This window comes from Acomys russatus, chromosome 22 (assembly GCF_903995435.1).
Source record: "Acomys russatus chromosome 22, mAcoRus1.1, whole genome shotgun sequence".
Classification (NCBI taxonomy): domain Eukaryota; kingdom Metazoa; phylum Chordata; class Mammalia; order Rodentia; family Muridae; genus Acomys; species Acomys russatus.
Genome location: NC_067158.1, coordinates 26,395,472 through 26,413,261, shown reverse-complemented (window position 1 = coordinate 26,413,261; position 17,790 = coordinate 26,395,472). Strand labels below are relative to the sequence as shown.

At 40.6% G+C, this 17,790-nt stretch overlaps 1 protein-coding gene across 1 annotated transcript in view; it reads right to left on the bottom strand.

Moving 5' to 3' along the window:
* Htt (huntingtin) overlaps positions 1-17,790 on the bottom strand; it is a 153,563-nt gene that overhangs the window by 67,398 nt on the left and 68,375 nt on the right. The window contains exons 28-29 of the mRNA XM_051165062.1: positions 17,176-17,303; positions 5,455-5,565 (exon numbers count right to left, since the gene is read on the bottom strand). Of these exons, the coding sequence (XP_051021019.1) occupies positions 5,455-5,565; positions 17,176-17,303 (239 nt within the window). The remainder of the gene's footprint in view (positions 1-5,454; positions 5,566-17,175; positions 17,304-17,790) is intronic.

Sequence of the window (17,790 nt, the reverse complement as noted above, 5' to 3'; positions counted from 1 at the left end):
AACAAAGAAAAAATATTAAAAGCTGCAAGGGAAAAGGGCCAAATAACATTTAATGGTAAACCTATCAGAATTACACCTGACTTCTCAGCAGAGACTAAAAGCCAGAAGGGCCTGGACAGAGATCCTGCAAACCCTAAGAGAACACAGATGCCAGGCCAGACTACTTTACCCAGCAAAATTATCAATAACCATTGATGGAGAAAACAAAATATTCCATGACAAAAACAAATTCAAACAGTACCTATCCACAAACCCAGCTTTACAGAAGGTACTAGAAGGAAAACTCCATCCCAAAGGGTCAAGCTACAACCAAAACTACCCAGGAAATAGATAACTATCCCATGGCAAAAACACAACTACACAAACGCTCGACTGGAAACAACATCAAAATTAAGACTCTTAACAGTCACTGGTCATTAATATCTCTCAACATCAATGGCCTCAATTCTCCAATAAAAAGACACAGACTAACCGAATGGGTACATAAACAAGACCCAACATTCTTCTGCATCCAAGAAACACATCTCACCCATAAGAAAGGCATTACCTCAGGGTAAAAGGTTGGAAAAAAATATTCCAAGCAAATGGTCACAAGAAGCAAGCAGGTGTAGCCATTTTAGTATCGAACAAAATAGACTTTCAACCAAAATAATCAAAAGGGATGAGGAAGGACACTTCATACTCATCAAAGGTAAAGTCAACCAAGATGACATCACAATTCTGAACATCTATGCTCCCAAACAAGGGCACCCAATATGTTAAAAGATCTCCTAAAAAAGCTTAAACCACACATCGATCCCCACACAATAATAGTGGAGACTCAACACCCCACTCTCACTGAAGGATAAGTCATTGAAACAGAAACTAGAAGCCGAGAAATAACATCATTAACCAATGCCATGGGTCAAATGGATCTAACAGATATCTATAGAACCTTTCACCCAAACAAGAAAGAATACACCTTCTCTCTGCACCCCATGGAACCTCCTCTCCAAATTGATCACATCGTAGGTCACAAAGCAAGCCTCAACAGATACAAGAGGATTGAAATAATACCTTGTATCCTATCAGATCACCATGCTCTTAGGCTGCAATTCAAACAACAAAAATAACAAAAGCCTACACGTTTGTGGAAACTAAACAACTCTCTGCTAAATGACACCTGGGTCAGGGAAGAAATAAAGAAAGAAATCAAGGAGTTTCTGAAATTCAATGAAAATGAAGAAACAACATACCCAAATTTGTGGGATACATTGAAAGCAGTGCTAAGAGGAAAATTCATAGCACTAAGTGCCTTTAAAAAGAAATTGGAAACATCGCACATAAGCATCTTAACAACACAACTGGAAGCCCTAGAAAAAAAAGAAGCAGAAACACCCAAGAGGAGTAAACGCCTGGAAATTATCAAACTCAGGGCTGAAATTAACAAATTAGAAACTAAGAAAACAGTCCAAAGAATCAACAAAACCAAAAGCTGGTTCTTTGAGAAAATCAACAAGATAGACAGACCATTAGCCAAACTAACTAAAAGGCAGAGAGACAGTATTGAAATCAACAAAATCAGAAACGAAAAGGGAGACATAACAACAGACACTGAAGAATTCAAAGAATCATAAGATCCTACTTTGAAGGCATATACGCCACAAAATTTGAAATCTAAGGGAAATGGACGATTTTCGTTGATCAAGTTCACTTGCCAAAGTTGAGTGAAGAACAGATAAACAAGTTAAATAGTCCCATTTCCCCTACAGAAATAGAAGCAATCAGCGATGGTCTCCCAACCCAAAAAAAGCCCAGGCCAGATGGTTTCAGTGCAGAATTCTACCAGACCTTTAAGGGCGAGCTAATACCGATACTCTTCAAGCTACTCCAAAAGATAGAAATGGATGGAAAATTACCAACTTCATTCTATGAGGCCATAGTCTCATTGATACCTAAACCTCACAAAGACTCAACAAAGAAAGAGAATTTTCAGACCAATTTCTCTTATGAACATAGATGCAAAAAATACTAAATAAAATACTTGCAAAACGAATACAGGAGCACATCAAAGATATCTTCATCATGACCAAGTAGGCTTCATTCCAGGCATGCAGGATGGTTTAATATACGGAAATCCATCAATGTAATCCATCATATAAACAAACTGAAAATAAAAAACCACATGATCATCTCCTTGGATGCAGAGAAAGCATTGATAAAATTCAACACCCATCATGTTTAAAGTTTTAGAGAGATCGGGGATACAAGGCACTTTCCTCAACATAATAAAGGCTATATACAGCAAGCCAATAGCCAAAATCAAAGTAAATAGTGAGATACTCAAGGAAATTCCTCTCAAGTCGGGAACAAGGCAAGGCTGCCCACTCTCCATATCTCTTCAATATAGTACTCGAAGTTCTAGCCAGAGCAATAAGACAACAAAAGGAGATCAAGGGTATCCAAATGGGAAAGGAGGAAGTCAAATTATCCCTCTTTGCAGATGATATGATAGTGTACATAAGTGACCCTCAAAACTCCACCAGAGAACTCCTAAAGCTGATAAACACCTCAGCAAATTGGCTGGATACAAAATTAACTCAAAAAGTCTGTAGCCTTCCTATACACAAATGACAAGCTTAAGAGAGAAGAAATTAGGAAAACCACACCCTTCACATTAGCCACAAGCAATATAAAATATCTAGGAGTTACCCTAACTAAGCAAGTGAAGGACTTGTATGAAAAAAATTTCAAAACTCTGAAGAAAGAGATTGAAGATGACCTGAGAAGATGGCGTGATCTTCCTGCTCATGGATTGGGAGAAATTAACATAGTAAAAATGGCCATCCTACCAAAAGCAATCTACAGATTCAATGCAATCCCTATCAAAATAACTACAATTTTTTAAAGACATTGAAAGTTCAATTCTGAACTTCATATGGAAAAACAAAAACCCAGAATAGCTAAAACAATCTTGTACAATAAAAGATGCTCCGGAGGAATCTCCATACCTGATCTCAAACTGTACTATAAAGCAATAGTACTTAAAACAGCATGGTACTGGCACAGCAACAGGCTGGTTGATCAGTGGAATCGAATCGAAGACCCAGATATGAATCCACACACATATGGTCACTTGATTTTTGACAAAGAAGCCAAATCCATTCAATGGAAAAAGGATAGCATCTTCAACAAATGGTGCTGGTCTAACTGGAGGTCTATGTGTAAAAAATGAAACTGGACCCATATTTGTCACCTTGCACAAAACTCAAATCCAAGTGGATTAAAGACCTCAACATAAAACCAGAGACACTAACTCACTTAGAAGAAAAAGTGGGAAAGAGCCTGGAACATATTGGCACAGGAGACAACTTCCTGAACAGAACACCAACGGCCCAGGCCTTAATGTCAACCATTAATAAATGGGACCTCATGAGGCTGAGAAGCTTCTGTAAGGCAGGAGACACTGTCAAGAGAACAAAGCGACAGCCTACAGACTGGGAAAAAATCTTCACCAACCCTACATCTGACAAAGGTCTAACAAAATATATAAAGAACTCAAGAAATTAAACACCACCAAACCGAATAACCCAATTGAGAAATGGGGCTTGGAACTAAACAGAGAATTCTCAACAGAGGAGTATCAAATGGCTGAGAAACACTTAAGAAATGCTCAACCTCCTTAGTCATCAGGGACATGCAAATCAAAACAACTCTGAGATTCCATCTTACACCCATCAGAATGGCTAAGATCAAAAATTCAGCGACACCACATGCTGGCGAGGATGTGGGGAGAGAGGAACACTCCTTCATTGCTGGTGGGAATGCAAACTAGTACAGCCACTTTGGAAATCTATCTGGTGCTATCTCAGAAAAATGGGAATAGGGCTTCCTCAAGACCCAGCTATTCCACTCCTTGGAATATACCCAGAAGATGCTCCAGCACACAACAAGAAAATTTGCTCAACCATGTTCATAGCAGCCTTATTCATAATAGCCAGAACATGGAAACAGCCTAAGTGTCCCTCAGTAGAAGAGTGGATAAAGAAACTGTGGTACATATACACTATGGAATACTACTCAGCTATTAAAAACAAGGAATTCCCGAATTTGTGGATAAATGGATTGAGCTAGAAATGATCATAATGAGTGAGTTAACCCAGAAGCAGAAAGAATCAAATGGTATATACTCACTTATATCTGCATACTAGCCCAAGGGGCATGTCCCACGAAAGCCTTCACTTACCAGGAAACTGGGACAGAGGGGAAGGCATCCTATTGGGACTCTAAATGAGAGACGCATGGGAGAACAGCAAATAAAAGGATCCAGAGGGTCCTAGAAATCTACAAGTAGAACAATATGATAGGCAGATTTGGGCCCAGGGGTCCCGCTCAAACTAAGGCACCAGCCAAGGACAATACAGGAGGTAAACTTTAAACCCCTTCCCGATCTAGCCAATGGTCAGAATATTCTCCACAGTTGAGTGGAGAGTGTGATACGACTTTCTCACATACTCTGGTGCCTCACATTTGACCATGTCCCTGGAGGGGGAGACCTGGTGGCACTCAGAGGAAGGACAGCAAGTAGCCAAGAAGAGATTGATACCCTATGAGAATATATAGGGGGACGTAATCCCCCTCAGGAACAGTCATAGGGGAGGGAATAATGGGAAAATGGGGGGGGGGGGGAGGAATGGGAGGATACAAGGGATGGGATAAACATTGAGATGTAACAAGAATAAATAAAAAAAAAAAAAAAAAAAAAAAAGACAGGGTGAAGAAAAGGGTTAGAAAAATATTTAAGGAAGTAGTTCCAATTTTTCTAAACTGTGGAAAACTATAAAGCCCCAGATCCTAAGAAACTTAGCAAATCCAAGTTTAAGAAATGTAGCTCAAAAATAAATTAATTAATTAATTAAAAAAAGAAAAAGAAAAAAGAAAGAAAGAAAGAAAGATAGCTGAGGCCAGGCGTGGTAGCTCACTCCTGTAATCCCAGCACTTGGGAGGCAGAGGCAGGCATATCTCTATGAGTTCGAGGCCAGCCTAATCTACAAAGCAAGTCCAGGGCAGCTAAGTCTATACAGGGAAATCCTGTCTTGAAAAACCAAAGGAAGGAAGGAAGGAAGGAAGGAAGGAAGGAAGGAGGGAAGGAAGGAAGGAGGGAGGGAAGGAAGGAAGGAAGGCAGCTGAACGGGAAGGCACATCATAATAAAATCACTTAAACTAGTATAAAGTCTTGAGAAAAGTCAGAGGTAAACACAATACAGAACAGTAGGACATATGTGCAATGTATTATGTGTATCATATATGTATGTATATAATATATATACATATATAATATGTGTATTATATATAATGCAAGCAAAACTCACACAATACATTTCAATTATACATAAAAATTAGTATAGAATAATAAGACTCAGTGTCATCAGAGGTACTCTAACTTGGGTCAAGGAAAAGAGACCAGACACAAACCTTTCCAATGTCCTGCAGTGTTGCCAGCTCTAGAATCTGAGAGAGGACGTCCAAGGCCGAGCGCAGGAACCCCCCAAACTTTTCAGTGCTGTTCTGAAGATCTAAGGTGACCTTGGCAAGGTGGAAGGAGAGAGGACACGGTTACTGGCACCACCGAAGTCTGGTTATCTACAACAAAGACACAAATGCCATCTGCTGCAGTGCTGACCTAGACTCTCACCATCCCATGGGGGTCTGACCACTGTCAACTTTACATACAGTCAAATTAGTCTTAGAATGATTCATATTCTAAAAGCTTTGGCCTAACAGTTCTCCTATTTCTACAGATAAGGGGGACTGGTTATATAAAGAACCAGTAGCAAAAACATTACAACAGAAGAGAACCTTGCCACTGAATTTAAACCTACTTACCTACAATGAAAGGGAATACTGGAAAAATGCAGGAAAGAGACAGGAAATGAGATAGTTTCCCAGCTTCTCTCGAGACTATGGAAGTCATTTCTGCCCTAGTAGGCATTTTTGGCCATTGACACATGTGGGTGACAAAAATACTCACCTAAACTATGGCTCTACCTAAGGTCAGACCAAGTCTCTTTCTTTCTGCCATCCACCTCTCTACATCTGCCTTTAGCAATTTAACATGTGGTGTCAATGGGAAATCTGAGCTCTAAAACTTTATTACTACAGTATACAGCTTCTTTTATCTCAGGATTTATAAGACCATTATGTAAACTTTCTATATGTCAGGGTTTATAAGTTCATTAAATATGGTTTTTAAAAGGCTATAAAATTCCAAACAAAGAAAAGTTAGCTTATAATGGGTAACAAAAAAGTTTACTACTTAAAAGCCTATCTACAGATAATCTTAATTTGCTATAGCATACTCTTGAAACTTGGTTCAGCTCTTGCTTATGAAAGAGTGTATGCTGATGGGCTCACCTTGCCACCATACTGGTTGGTGACATCTTGGGGTGGAAGCATGCCATGTGACTTTGGTTAAGATGATTGCATGGTGTCCCTCTGCTTACCACTGTATCTTCTTTCATAGACTAAGGAGGCAACATTAGGCTTCCAAGATAATTTATTTTAAAACTGGGTCATACAAAACCTGTGATATATTTGCTATCTTTGTTACTCCATAGCTATCTAGAGAAACTGAGTCATATAAAAAAACTGTTATATTGTAAAACTACATTATCAAAGGCCAGTCTCTGTGGACTATATTCATGGTTTAAGGTTTACTTGATACTAAAAAAATCTTTAATTCAAGTATTATAATTTTTTAAAGAATTATAATTTTTAAGGTTCAAACTTACTAGGAATAAAATTATTAAACCCTAATCCAAGAGTTGCTAGCTTATTGTAAGCTATTAAAGATAACTAAGATATACACGTTAATGGTCAGTCATCTTATAAATGATCAAATTACATTATGTGCCCAGAACTATGTTTGTCGTCATGCCAAGTACAAATGCAACTAAACCAATTTACAGGGGCAAAGTTAGAGGGAGAAACCAACTTTTTGTTTGTTTGTTTTTCTTGTTTTTTTTAGACAGGGTTTCTCTGGGTAGCCTTGCCTGTCCTAGACTCACTTCATAGACCAGGCTGGCCCGGAACTCACAGTGATCCGTCTGCCTCTGCCTCCCAGCTGCTGGGATTAAAGGCATGCGCCGCCACTGCCCAGCTAGTACAATCTTAAATGCAAGAATATGTTGCAAGTTGGGACTGTTCATCAAGTTGAAGTTTATTAGGGCAGAGGGCAGCAGTTCCTTGCCTGCTCTTTTTTTTTTTTTTTTTTTTTTTTTTTTTTTTTTTTTGAAACAGGGTTTCTCAGTGTAGCCCTGGCTGTCCTAGAACTCACTCTGTAGATCAGGCTGTAGTTGAACTCAGATCAGCCTGCCTCTGCTTCCTAAGTGCTGGGATTAAAGCTGTATGCCCACCACCATGCAGCTTGAGTTAGTTTGTTTTCTGTGTATGCTGTCAACATTTAGCTTATAACAGATAAAACAAAACAAGTTTAAAATAAATTTAGTGTTTAATGTAGTATACTATTCAAAATCAGGTATATAAAAATTGGTAATGAAAATTGAATGCTTAAGTAAAATGGTTTAAATTTACAATACACTGGCAAAACACACATACCCTCCCCCTTCCCTGTTCAAGAAGTTCCCTTGAACTCTTTTTCTCTAGAGCCATTCCCTCAGTCTCCTCCCTAGCACTGCAACACCAGCTGCAGCCTCCCTTCCCCCTGTTCGTGTCTCCTGTGGATCTCACCAACCACCCACTCTTGACCTCCCTTTGCTCATTGCATCCTAGCCTCCAACAATAGCAGACAACACATACCCACCACACTCTAAAAGTCCAGAGAGGAAACAGAAACCAAGGGACAAAACACCCACCCAACAAATGCAAACCCAGAAATCAGCACCAAGACCTATAATCACCCAAATCCAGATGCCTAGACACCAATGTTAAGAACACAATCAACAACAGCCAGGATAATAAATCCCTGATAGAGCCCAGCCACCCTACCACAGCAGGCCCTGAATAGTCCAACATACCTGAAGCCCAGGAAAGAGACCTTCAAACCAATTATGTAATGATAACAGAGGTCCTCAAAGAAGAAATGAAAAAGTCCTTTAAAGAAAGCCAAGAAAACAAAACAGCTGAAGGAAATGAATAAAACTGTTCAAGATATGAAAATGGAAATAGAAGGCAATAAAGAAAACAGAAATTCTAGAAATCAAAAATTTAGGAATTTGAACAGGAACTACAAGGGCAAGCGCCACCAACAGAATACAAAAGATGGGAGAAAGAAGATATGATAAAATAAATGGGTACATCAGTCAAAAAATGTTAAATATCAAATTTTCCTGACACAAAACATCCAGGAAGTCTGAGATACTAGGAAAAAACCAAATCAAAGGATAATAAGAATAGAGGAGGGAAGCCAGGCTTGATGGTGAATGCCTACAATCCCAGCACCAGGGAGGCAGAAGCAGGCAGATCTCTGTGAGTTTGTGGCCAGCCTGGGTCTAGCAGCCAAGGCTATACAGAGAAATTTTTTCTGGAAAAAAAAAAAAAAGAGGAGAAGAAGAAGGAAGAAGAAGAAAAGAACAAGAAAGAAGAGGAGGAGGAGGAGAAGGAAGTCGTGGTGGTGGTGATGGTGGTGGTTGTGTGATGGTGGTTTTGATGGTGGTTGGTGTGGTGTGGTGATGGTGTGGTGGTGATGGTGGTGGTGGTGGTGGTGGTGGTGTGTGGTGGTGATGGTGGTGGTGGTGGTGGTGGTGATGATGGTGGTGGTGTGGGTGGTGGTGGTGATGGTTGTGGTGGTGTGATGTGTGGTGGTGGTGGTGATGGTGATGATGGTGGTGGTGATGGTGGTGGTGGTGGTGATGGTGGTGGTGGTGATGGTGGTGGTGGTGGTGATGGTGGTGATGGTGGTGGTGGTGGTGGTGGTGGGGTGGTGGTGGTGATGATGGTGTGGTGTGGTGGTGTGGTGGTGGTGATGTGTGGTGTGGTGGTGGTGGTGGTGTGATGGTGGTGGTGGTGATGGTGGTGGTGGTGATGGTGGTGGTGATGGTGGTAAAGGGAGAAGAAACCAAGCCCAAAGGCCCAGAAAATATTTTCAACAAAATCATAAAGTAAAAAATTTCCAACCTAAAGAAGGAGATGCATATAAAGGTACAAGGAGAATACAGAGCACCAAATAGATTGGACCTGAAAGGAAATTTCTCCAAAACTGACCATATACTTGGACAGAAAGAAGGTCTCCACAGATACAAGAAAACTGAACTAACTTCCTGTGTCCTATCAGACTACCATGGATTAAGGCTGGATATCAACAACAGAAACAAGAGAAAACTTACAAACTCATGGAAACTGAACTCTATTGAATGAAAAATGAGTCAAAACAGAAATAAAGAAATTAAAGACTTCGTAGAATTCAATGAAAATGAATACACAGCACATACAAACTTATAAGACACAATGAAAGCAGTGCTAAGAGGAACGATCATAGCAGTAAGTGCCTACATATAAAAAATGGAGCCAGGTGGTAGTGGTCCAGGCCTTTAATCTCAGCACTCTGGAGACAGAGGCAGGCAGATCTCTGTGAGTTTGAGGCCAGGCTGGTCTACAGAGTGAGTTTCAGGACAGCCAGGGCTACTCAGAGAAACCCTGTGTCTAAAATAAAAAAAAAAAAAAAAAAAAAAAGAGAGAGAGAGAGAGAGAGAGAGAGAGAGAGAGATAGAAAATAAATAAAATAAAATTTGGAGAGACCTTATACTAGCAACTTAACAGCACATCTGAAATCTCTACAACAAAAAGAAGTCAGCACACCCAAGAAGAGTAAAAGGAAAAAAAATAATCAAAATGAGGGCTAAGACTAATAAATTAGAAACAAGGAGAACAGTACAAAGAATCAATGAAAAAGCCAAAAATATACACTGGAAAAATACACACTGGAGAAAAAGACAGCATCTTCAACAAATGGTGCTGGTCAAAGTGAATGTCTGCATGTAGAAGAATGCAAATAGATCCATACTAATTACCCTTACAAACCTCAAGTCCAAGGGGATCAAAGACCTCAACATAAAGCCAGATACACTAAATCTGAATAAAGAGAAAAGTGGAGAACAGCCTCAAGACCCAGCTATCCTACTCTTGGGCATCCTTGTTCTTGCTCATCTTGCTCAACCATGTTCATTGTAGCTTTATTCATGATAGCCAAAAGCTGGAAACAACCTAGATGTCCCTCAACCAAAGAATGGATAAAGAAACTGTGGCAAATTTACACAATGGAGTATTACTGAACTATTAAAAAAGTGACATCATGAAATTTGCAGGGAAATGACTGAAACTGGGAAAAAAAACCATCATGGGTGAGGTAACCTAGATTCAAGAAGATAAATATGGTACGTATTCACTTATAAGGTGAAATTAGCTGTTACGTAAATGATGACCAAGCTACAATCTGCAGGCCCAGAGAGGTTAGGTAAAAAAAAAAAAAAAAAAATAATGGAGGTCTCTAGAAGGGATGCATGGCTCTCCCTGGGAAGGTCAAACAGAATAGATTTTTCAGGTGGACTAGGGGGGGGGGTGGGAGGAAGAGGGAATGGGGTTGGAGATAGATAGAGGGAGAGGGTGTAGGGAGAGACAGCTAGATTTGGGGGGCATTTGGTGAGCAGTGTGGAAACCTAGTACAGTGGAAACTTCCTGGAATCTATGAGAGTGATGCTAGTGAGGACTCCTAGTAATGGGGGAATACAGAGTCTGAACTGGCCATCTCTTAAAGCCAGGCAAAACTTCCAGTGGTGAGAATGAGTTGTGTTGTTGGCCCAAGGGGTCCCATGGAGATCCCCAAGCAACCCAGACTGATGCTAGGACAGACGATTGCTCTCCACCAACTGACAGCAAGGCCCATTGCCTAGGACAACATCCACAAAGCTCATTGAATGTAGAGAAGTCTAGCTGGTGCCTGTATGGACCCTTCACCCCTATGTTCCAGAGTACCTTTGGTGTGGAAGGTACTCTTCAGGCTACTGAAAGAGAGATGTGGACACCAATCGAGCCCCAAATCTTTGACCTATGATCTGTTCTGCTTGCATCATGTGCTGGAACAATGGTGGCAAAGAACTTGTGGGAGTGGCCAAGCAATGTTCCATTTAACTTGGGGCTCACTCCACAAGGGACAGCCCATGCAGGACATTGTTTGGATGGCCAGGAACTGGAGACTGGATATCCTAGAGTTGTAGGGTAAAACCAAAAACAAGTCTTTACAGAAAAGTTAAATCCATAAAATGATTCCTAATGATATTCTGCTATATTCACAGATTGGTGCAATCTAATCTGGTCCAGTCATCAGAGAGGCTTTCCCTGGCAGCAGAATGGGAGTGGATGAGAGATCCACAGTCAGACCTTATGTGGAGAGAGTCTAAATTGGAGGTCTCCATGGGGTCCCTCCCCTCGGTGCTCAGAATCCCAAGGAAGAAGGGGTGGAAAAATTGTAGGAGACAGTGGCTGGAGAACACCAGAACATGGCCACTGAATCTACTAAGCATGGTACATATGTGCTCACAAAACTGAAGTGGAAAGCACAGAGCCTGCAGGAGTCTGCACCAAGATCTTTGTATATATATTATGGCTATTACCTTAGTGTTTTTGTGGGACTCCTAACTGTGGTAGCAGGTATGTCTCTGACTCTTTTGCCAGCTCTTGGGACTCTTTTTCTCCTGTTGGGTTGCCTTGTCCAGCCTCACTGTGAGGGCTTTTACTTTGTCTTATTGTATTTGTTTTGTTTTATTTGGTTGTTTTCTCCAAGGCCTGCTCTCTTCTGAAGGGAGAAAGAGGGGGAGTGGATCCGAGGGTAAGGGGAGGTGTGGGGGAACTAAGAGGAGTGGAGAGAAGGGAAACTGAGGTTGGGATGTATTATATGAGAGAAGAATCTACTTTCAATAAAATTAAACAAACACGCACAATTCTATAGATATAAACTCAAACACAATTAGCATAAAATTTATGAACTTCTCATAATTAAAATCCTACTTCATGTATAACTCTCTGCAAATTATTTCACTATTTTCTTATTTTGTTAATTAAAACTGACCTGTAGTCATTGACACAGGAAATCTATTAGTTGTACATTTATATGTTTTTACTTAATTTGAGAGTATTTGTACATATAAATATCATTAAAGTATCATTGATATTTATTAAAAAAAAAAAGAAGCAGCAGCAGTTGTTCCCTTGGGTGGAACACAAATCTTCCAACCTGACTAAGTTACATGCTAGCTAGCCCCATTACAGGACAAGGCTATGGGAAGTAAGACCTGCCAGAAGGCTGCTGCTTCTGTCTCCAGTTAGATATGGCTGTGAAAGTCTGACCAGCTTCAACAATGTAGCTCCAATCAGAAAAAATAAAATAAAATAATAAGAACTCCTCTTTATCTAAAGATGAATTACTCCTCATATCTCATACGACAAGGGATAGGTAGATTCTCTTGCCTAGCAGAGGATCTTAAGGAGTTTTCACCCACATCCTAAACCTCTCAAATGACAGAAAGGCTAATTGCAATTACACTGCCCTCAGCGTCTCCAGAACTGACATAGGAGGATGCTGTGAACAGGGAAGCCTGTGACTGGTTTGAGACCTGCATGCTAGCTCAACCGCCATGCCCTCAATTCTTCCTCTCAGCAAAGGCTACTTTCAGGGTCCACACCCTAACTGCCATGTTCCTTCATTAAAGGAGGATGCCAGATACTCTGTCCTCAAACTCACAGCTTTGGAAAGCTATTCAGAGCATCCAAGCCGTGTCTTTGACAGTTGGTTGTTCATCTGTAGAGTCAGTGAATTATTGTATTAAGCGATCTCTCAGGCCTTTATATTCTTCAGGAGGAGACACCTGACTTAGATGAAGTCTCCTCTAACTTGAGCTCACCTGTGGTGCTTTCAGAAATAGTCTAGTCTCTGCGCAGAGAGACCAGGGCCAGTGCGTGCACCTTGAGGCCTGCGAGGAGCACGGAGGCGCTGGTGGGGATGCTTGTGGGTGTTGTCTAAGAAATTCCAAAAGCCAGCTCACTTACAGCTCACTTAATTTGATTATCTTGCTTTAAAAATTATGCTTCTAAACAACCAATCTATTTTTAAATAAAGTGATGTTAAAAACATGCTTACTGCTGCCAATTATGTAGCGGGCTAGATCTGTCCATTGGCAGAGGAGGAAAGAGTTAGCTTTAACCTTGTTATTCAGTTCATGTTACACATAAATTATTTATTATATATTTGACATAATTGTCTGCTTTCGTCTTTCATCTGTTAGTTGAGTGTATAGAACAAAAATAGAGAATTTTTTAAAGCTTCTGTTAATAGGGTTAATTTTAGAAAACTTAGCAAATTCAATCATTTACTTTTGGCAAGGTAAATACCATCTCTAGGAGTATACTTTTTGAATTGAAATTGGAAATCATTTCTTTTTGGAGAAGACAATTTAGAATTAAATTTAGAATTAAACTGTCTCTTCACACATCCTGGCAACATAATTTACTATACTATATTAATATATATATATATACTATATAATCAATATTAAATATAATTTATATACTACATAAAATATATTTATCATATAATCCTTGAATGTAGACATAACAATTTGATGCTAATAAACTATATATTAGTATGTTTTCACATATTAAATATGGTAATTTAAAGTAATAGTCCCAATTTTTAAGATTTCATCTTATCAAATTGTTTCTAACTAAAAATTGTGTTTCACTTAACATACTGTTTGGTTCACTAAATAATAGCTGGTATTATTAATTGGATAACACATCCAAACCCATAAAAGCAGTTTGGGTGAAAAGGGAGCTAATAGGCCATGGGGCATTCCACCTCACCTCTCTTCTTGCCACGCTGGACATTTTGTGGGGGAGACCTCAAGCCTAAACAGCTTCTTTGGATCAATTAACCTCTCTGTCTCATCAGCTCAGATCAGCTTACACATCCTTTAGGACCAGTACTTAAAACTTAAAAAGAACTAGATCTAACTACTGGGATGAGATTTGTGCTCTCATCTGTGAAAGTGCTGTTTCCAGGCCAACAAATCTTTTTTTTTTTTTTTAATTTTATTAATTTATTCATATTACATCTCGATTGTTAGCCCTTCCCCTGTTTCCTCCCATTCTTCCCTCCCTCCCACTTCCCCCCTTCTCCCCTCCCCTATGTCTGTGATTGAGGGAGCCCCCCCCCATATATGCTCTTAGAATATCAAGTCTCTTCTTGGTAACTTGCTATCCTTCCTCTGAGTGCCGCCAGGCCTCCCCATCCAGGGGACGTGGTCAGAAAAGGGGCACCAGAGTTCGTGTGAAAGTCAGATCTCACTCTCCACACAACGGTGGAGAATATCATGTTCGTCGGCTAGGTCCTGGTAGGGGTTCGAAGCTTACTGCCTATAGTCTCCTTGTCTGGTGCCTTAGTTTGAGGAGGACCCCAGGACCCAGGCCAATAAATCTTAATGGAGTTGAAAAAATTCAACTATAAGCCTCCTCCTATGCATGGGCTTCCGGTTCCCTCCCACTCTGGCTCCTCCCCTGGATCATTCCTTTCCTCCTTATTATATGCATAGTTACATTTTGACCTGTCTTTTACATGTTTTACTTACTGAACTTCACCTTACATGCTGAATGAACTCTATACCTACTCTCTCTCACCAGTCCACTCTGTCTTTCCCCTCTCTGCGTCTCCCTATCCCACAAGCTTCCTGGAAAATCTTTCAGTTCTACTCTGAAACCACGTCACTTGCTTACAGCCCTCTAAGAATTATTTCCCAAGTCTTTTCGGGAATATAGGACCACAAATGCCTGATCCATTTCAGCCAATCAAGTTAAGACTCTCTCCCTGCTACACGACCAGAGGATCCCTTTTCAGTGGACCCAGAATGACTGCCTCTAACAAAGCCCCTTCTCAGCAGAAAACAGCTACAGCTCCCCTGCTCTGCATTTTTTATATCCTCTCAAGAGTTAGGAATGATGGCTTTCTGCTTGAAGATGATACCTCCCAGCTTACCTTGAGGACCATTTCTGCCCTAGAGGGGACAGCATTCCATCTTCTTCTATAGGCATTTTAGCCATCCACATGCAAGTGACAGGACACTTCCCTGCTGTCAGACCAAGCCTCTCTTTCCATCTTCTGTCTCTCTACAGCTGCTTTTATATAATCTAACAGGTGTAACCCTGGGGTGTATTGGGATCAACCTCAATGTGTCAGGGACAGGAAGGGACACCCAGCAGTGAGACCTGAGATCCTAAGGACCAGAACAGTACAGTGATGTTGGGTAGGATCAAGGGCCCAGTGAAAAGTGGCTCCACTCCAATCAGCAAAGAGATTCTTCTTTCCCTAGACAACAGGGAAGGGGTAATGGAAAAGGAGGAGAAATGAAAGAAGAGGAAGCAGGAAAGGAGTGGGCAGGGATAGGGACCCAGAGTTAAAAATGAAGGAAAGACAGGTGAGAAGACACACAGCAGGGCAGAACAGCTACTCAAAATGCATGAACTGGACTGGAGAGATGGCTCAGAGATTAAGAACACTGCCTGCTCTTTCAGAGGTCCTACATTCAAGTCCCAGCAACCACATGGTGGCTCAGAACCATATATAATGAGATCTGGTGCCCTCTTCAGGTGTGCAGGTGTACATGCAGGCAAAAATACTGTACACATAATAAATAAATAAATCTTTAAAAAAAAAAAAAAAACCCAAAAAACAAAACACAAATACTAAAGAATTAAAGAAATGGAACCAGAGAGCAAAGGAGCAGAAACCTGAGGTAGTGGGGAAGCCAAAATTAAAAGCAAATACCAGAGGTTTCAGGAACAAAGAGAGCCAACAGGGGCACGTACCCTGGGAGCATGGGATGATGAAAGCAAAGACAGGCAGAAACTTTGCATGTGACCTTCTCCAACGTGGGCTGACAGCACATAAACAGAAGCTCTAGATACTATCTGTAGTTCTCAAAAAGGAAGCTGTGTACCTGGGAAACAATTCTCAAGAAATGCCAGGGCTATGTGAATAAGTGATAAAGTTCTTTTCTAGATTTCTGAGGTAAGGAAACAAATTTTAACAGAAAGATACCCTGTGCTCAAAAGGGCCGCCTTAGCTTAACATACACTTAAATTGGATCTGCCTGTGGGAAGCCACACAGTGGACATGATCCTAATGAGAAATAATCTCCATGTTTTTTTTTTAATTAAACAGGTTATTCTAATTTCCACATGTAAAAGCAGACAATATCTACAAAATTCTAAAGAAGAATGGGAGTTACAGCAGAAACCACAATAATTTTTAAAAGTGCTTCTACAGCAGGGCATGGTGGCATGAATCTTTAGCCCCAGCACTTGGGATGCAGAGGCAGGCTGATAGCAATGGGCTTGAGATCCTGAGGTTGAAGATCAGTTCTAGTCAAGCCAGAGCTACATAGCTAAGACCCCAGTCTCAAAATTAATTAATTAATAGATGAGTGACCAACTCGTATAACAAAAACATAAGTGAAACTGAACAATCTGAGAGTTTAACATTTGATAAAGATAGGATTTCAAGTCAATAAGGATAAATCTACAAATTATTCATCAATGCTAGAATAATTAGGGAAAAAAAAAAAAGAAGAATGCAAACCTAGACACCATTATCCAGAGGCTGCTGCAAAGCTGAATCAGGGGCCATCTGGCAAAATAGACCCTACATTGATAGAAAACTCCCTAGCTGACAAGGGCCATGTACAGATACCCAGGTTATAGGTCTGCAGTGAACATGTGCTTTTCTCCTGAGGCTACAGTTTTGGTTTGTGGTGGGAAGTTGCACTACATTCGGAGGCTCACAAAGGGAGCAGACACATGAAACCTGCTGCTTGCCTGTGTGTCTTCAGGACATTGCAGTGATGACCCTTACCTATGAACAGGACTATGTGCTGAGCCCCAGGAGTCCATAAGACATGTCTCTGAAGCCAATGTATTCTTGGAAAGTCAATAAACAACACCCAGAGAACAAAGATCACTTCTCTAATACTAAGACCTAAATATTTATAAAGCTATCATGAAGCAAGCTACAAAACAAACTTGCAAAATATAATTCCTATATCACAAGGCTTCTTTCTATGAAAGCATGCACATGGGTACACGCACATGCAACCCACTGGAAATACGTGCTCAGAAATAAGCAGGGTGCAGTACCTTATAGTTGGCATGAGTGGCTTTCAGGACATCATGCAGTTTGAGGTAGGAAGGGAGATGGTAGAAACTCCCCAGTGAAGAAGATTTACTTGCTGTGACAGGTCCTGAGGGGTCTGATTGTCGAGAGGCTTAGGAAAACAAACAAACAAACAAACAAACAAACAAGATCCAAAAATTAAACTTCTAGATTCAAAGAAAAAGCTTTCCAAGTTTAACAGCAATTACTTCCATCATGACTTTTCAAAATGATCTAGCAGAAACATTCAAGCCTTTCTTCCTCTGACCTTTGAAGGATGTATACTGGGAGGTAATGGGGAATTGACTAAAATACCAAGAACCTGGAGGGTGAAATAAACGAAAGAAATGATGAACAGAAGAGCATCGAGGCTGATGCAGCTGTGTGTAGTTTCCACTGTCCTCTGCTGACCTAACGGCTGAAGCTAACCTCAGGATCCCTCAGTCTAAGCAAGGTTCCTGGGGTACATGGGCTGACCCCAGACAAGTGAGTTCTGGGCCCATTCATAAAGCAATATGGACATGTTGTGAAAACTGTAAAGGGCACATACATCACTACACTGAGACACAAGTGCTGAGCAGAGCAGGCTCCTCCAGCTT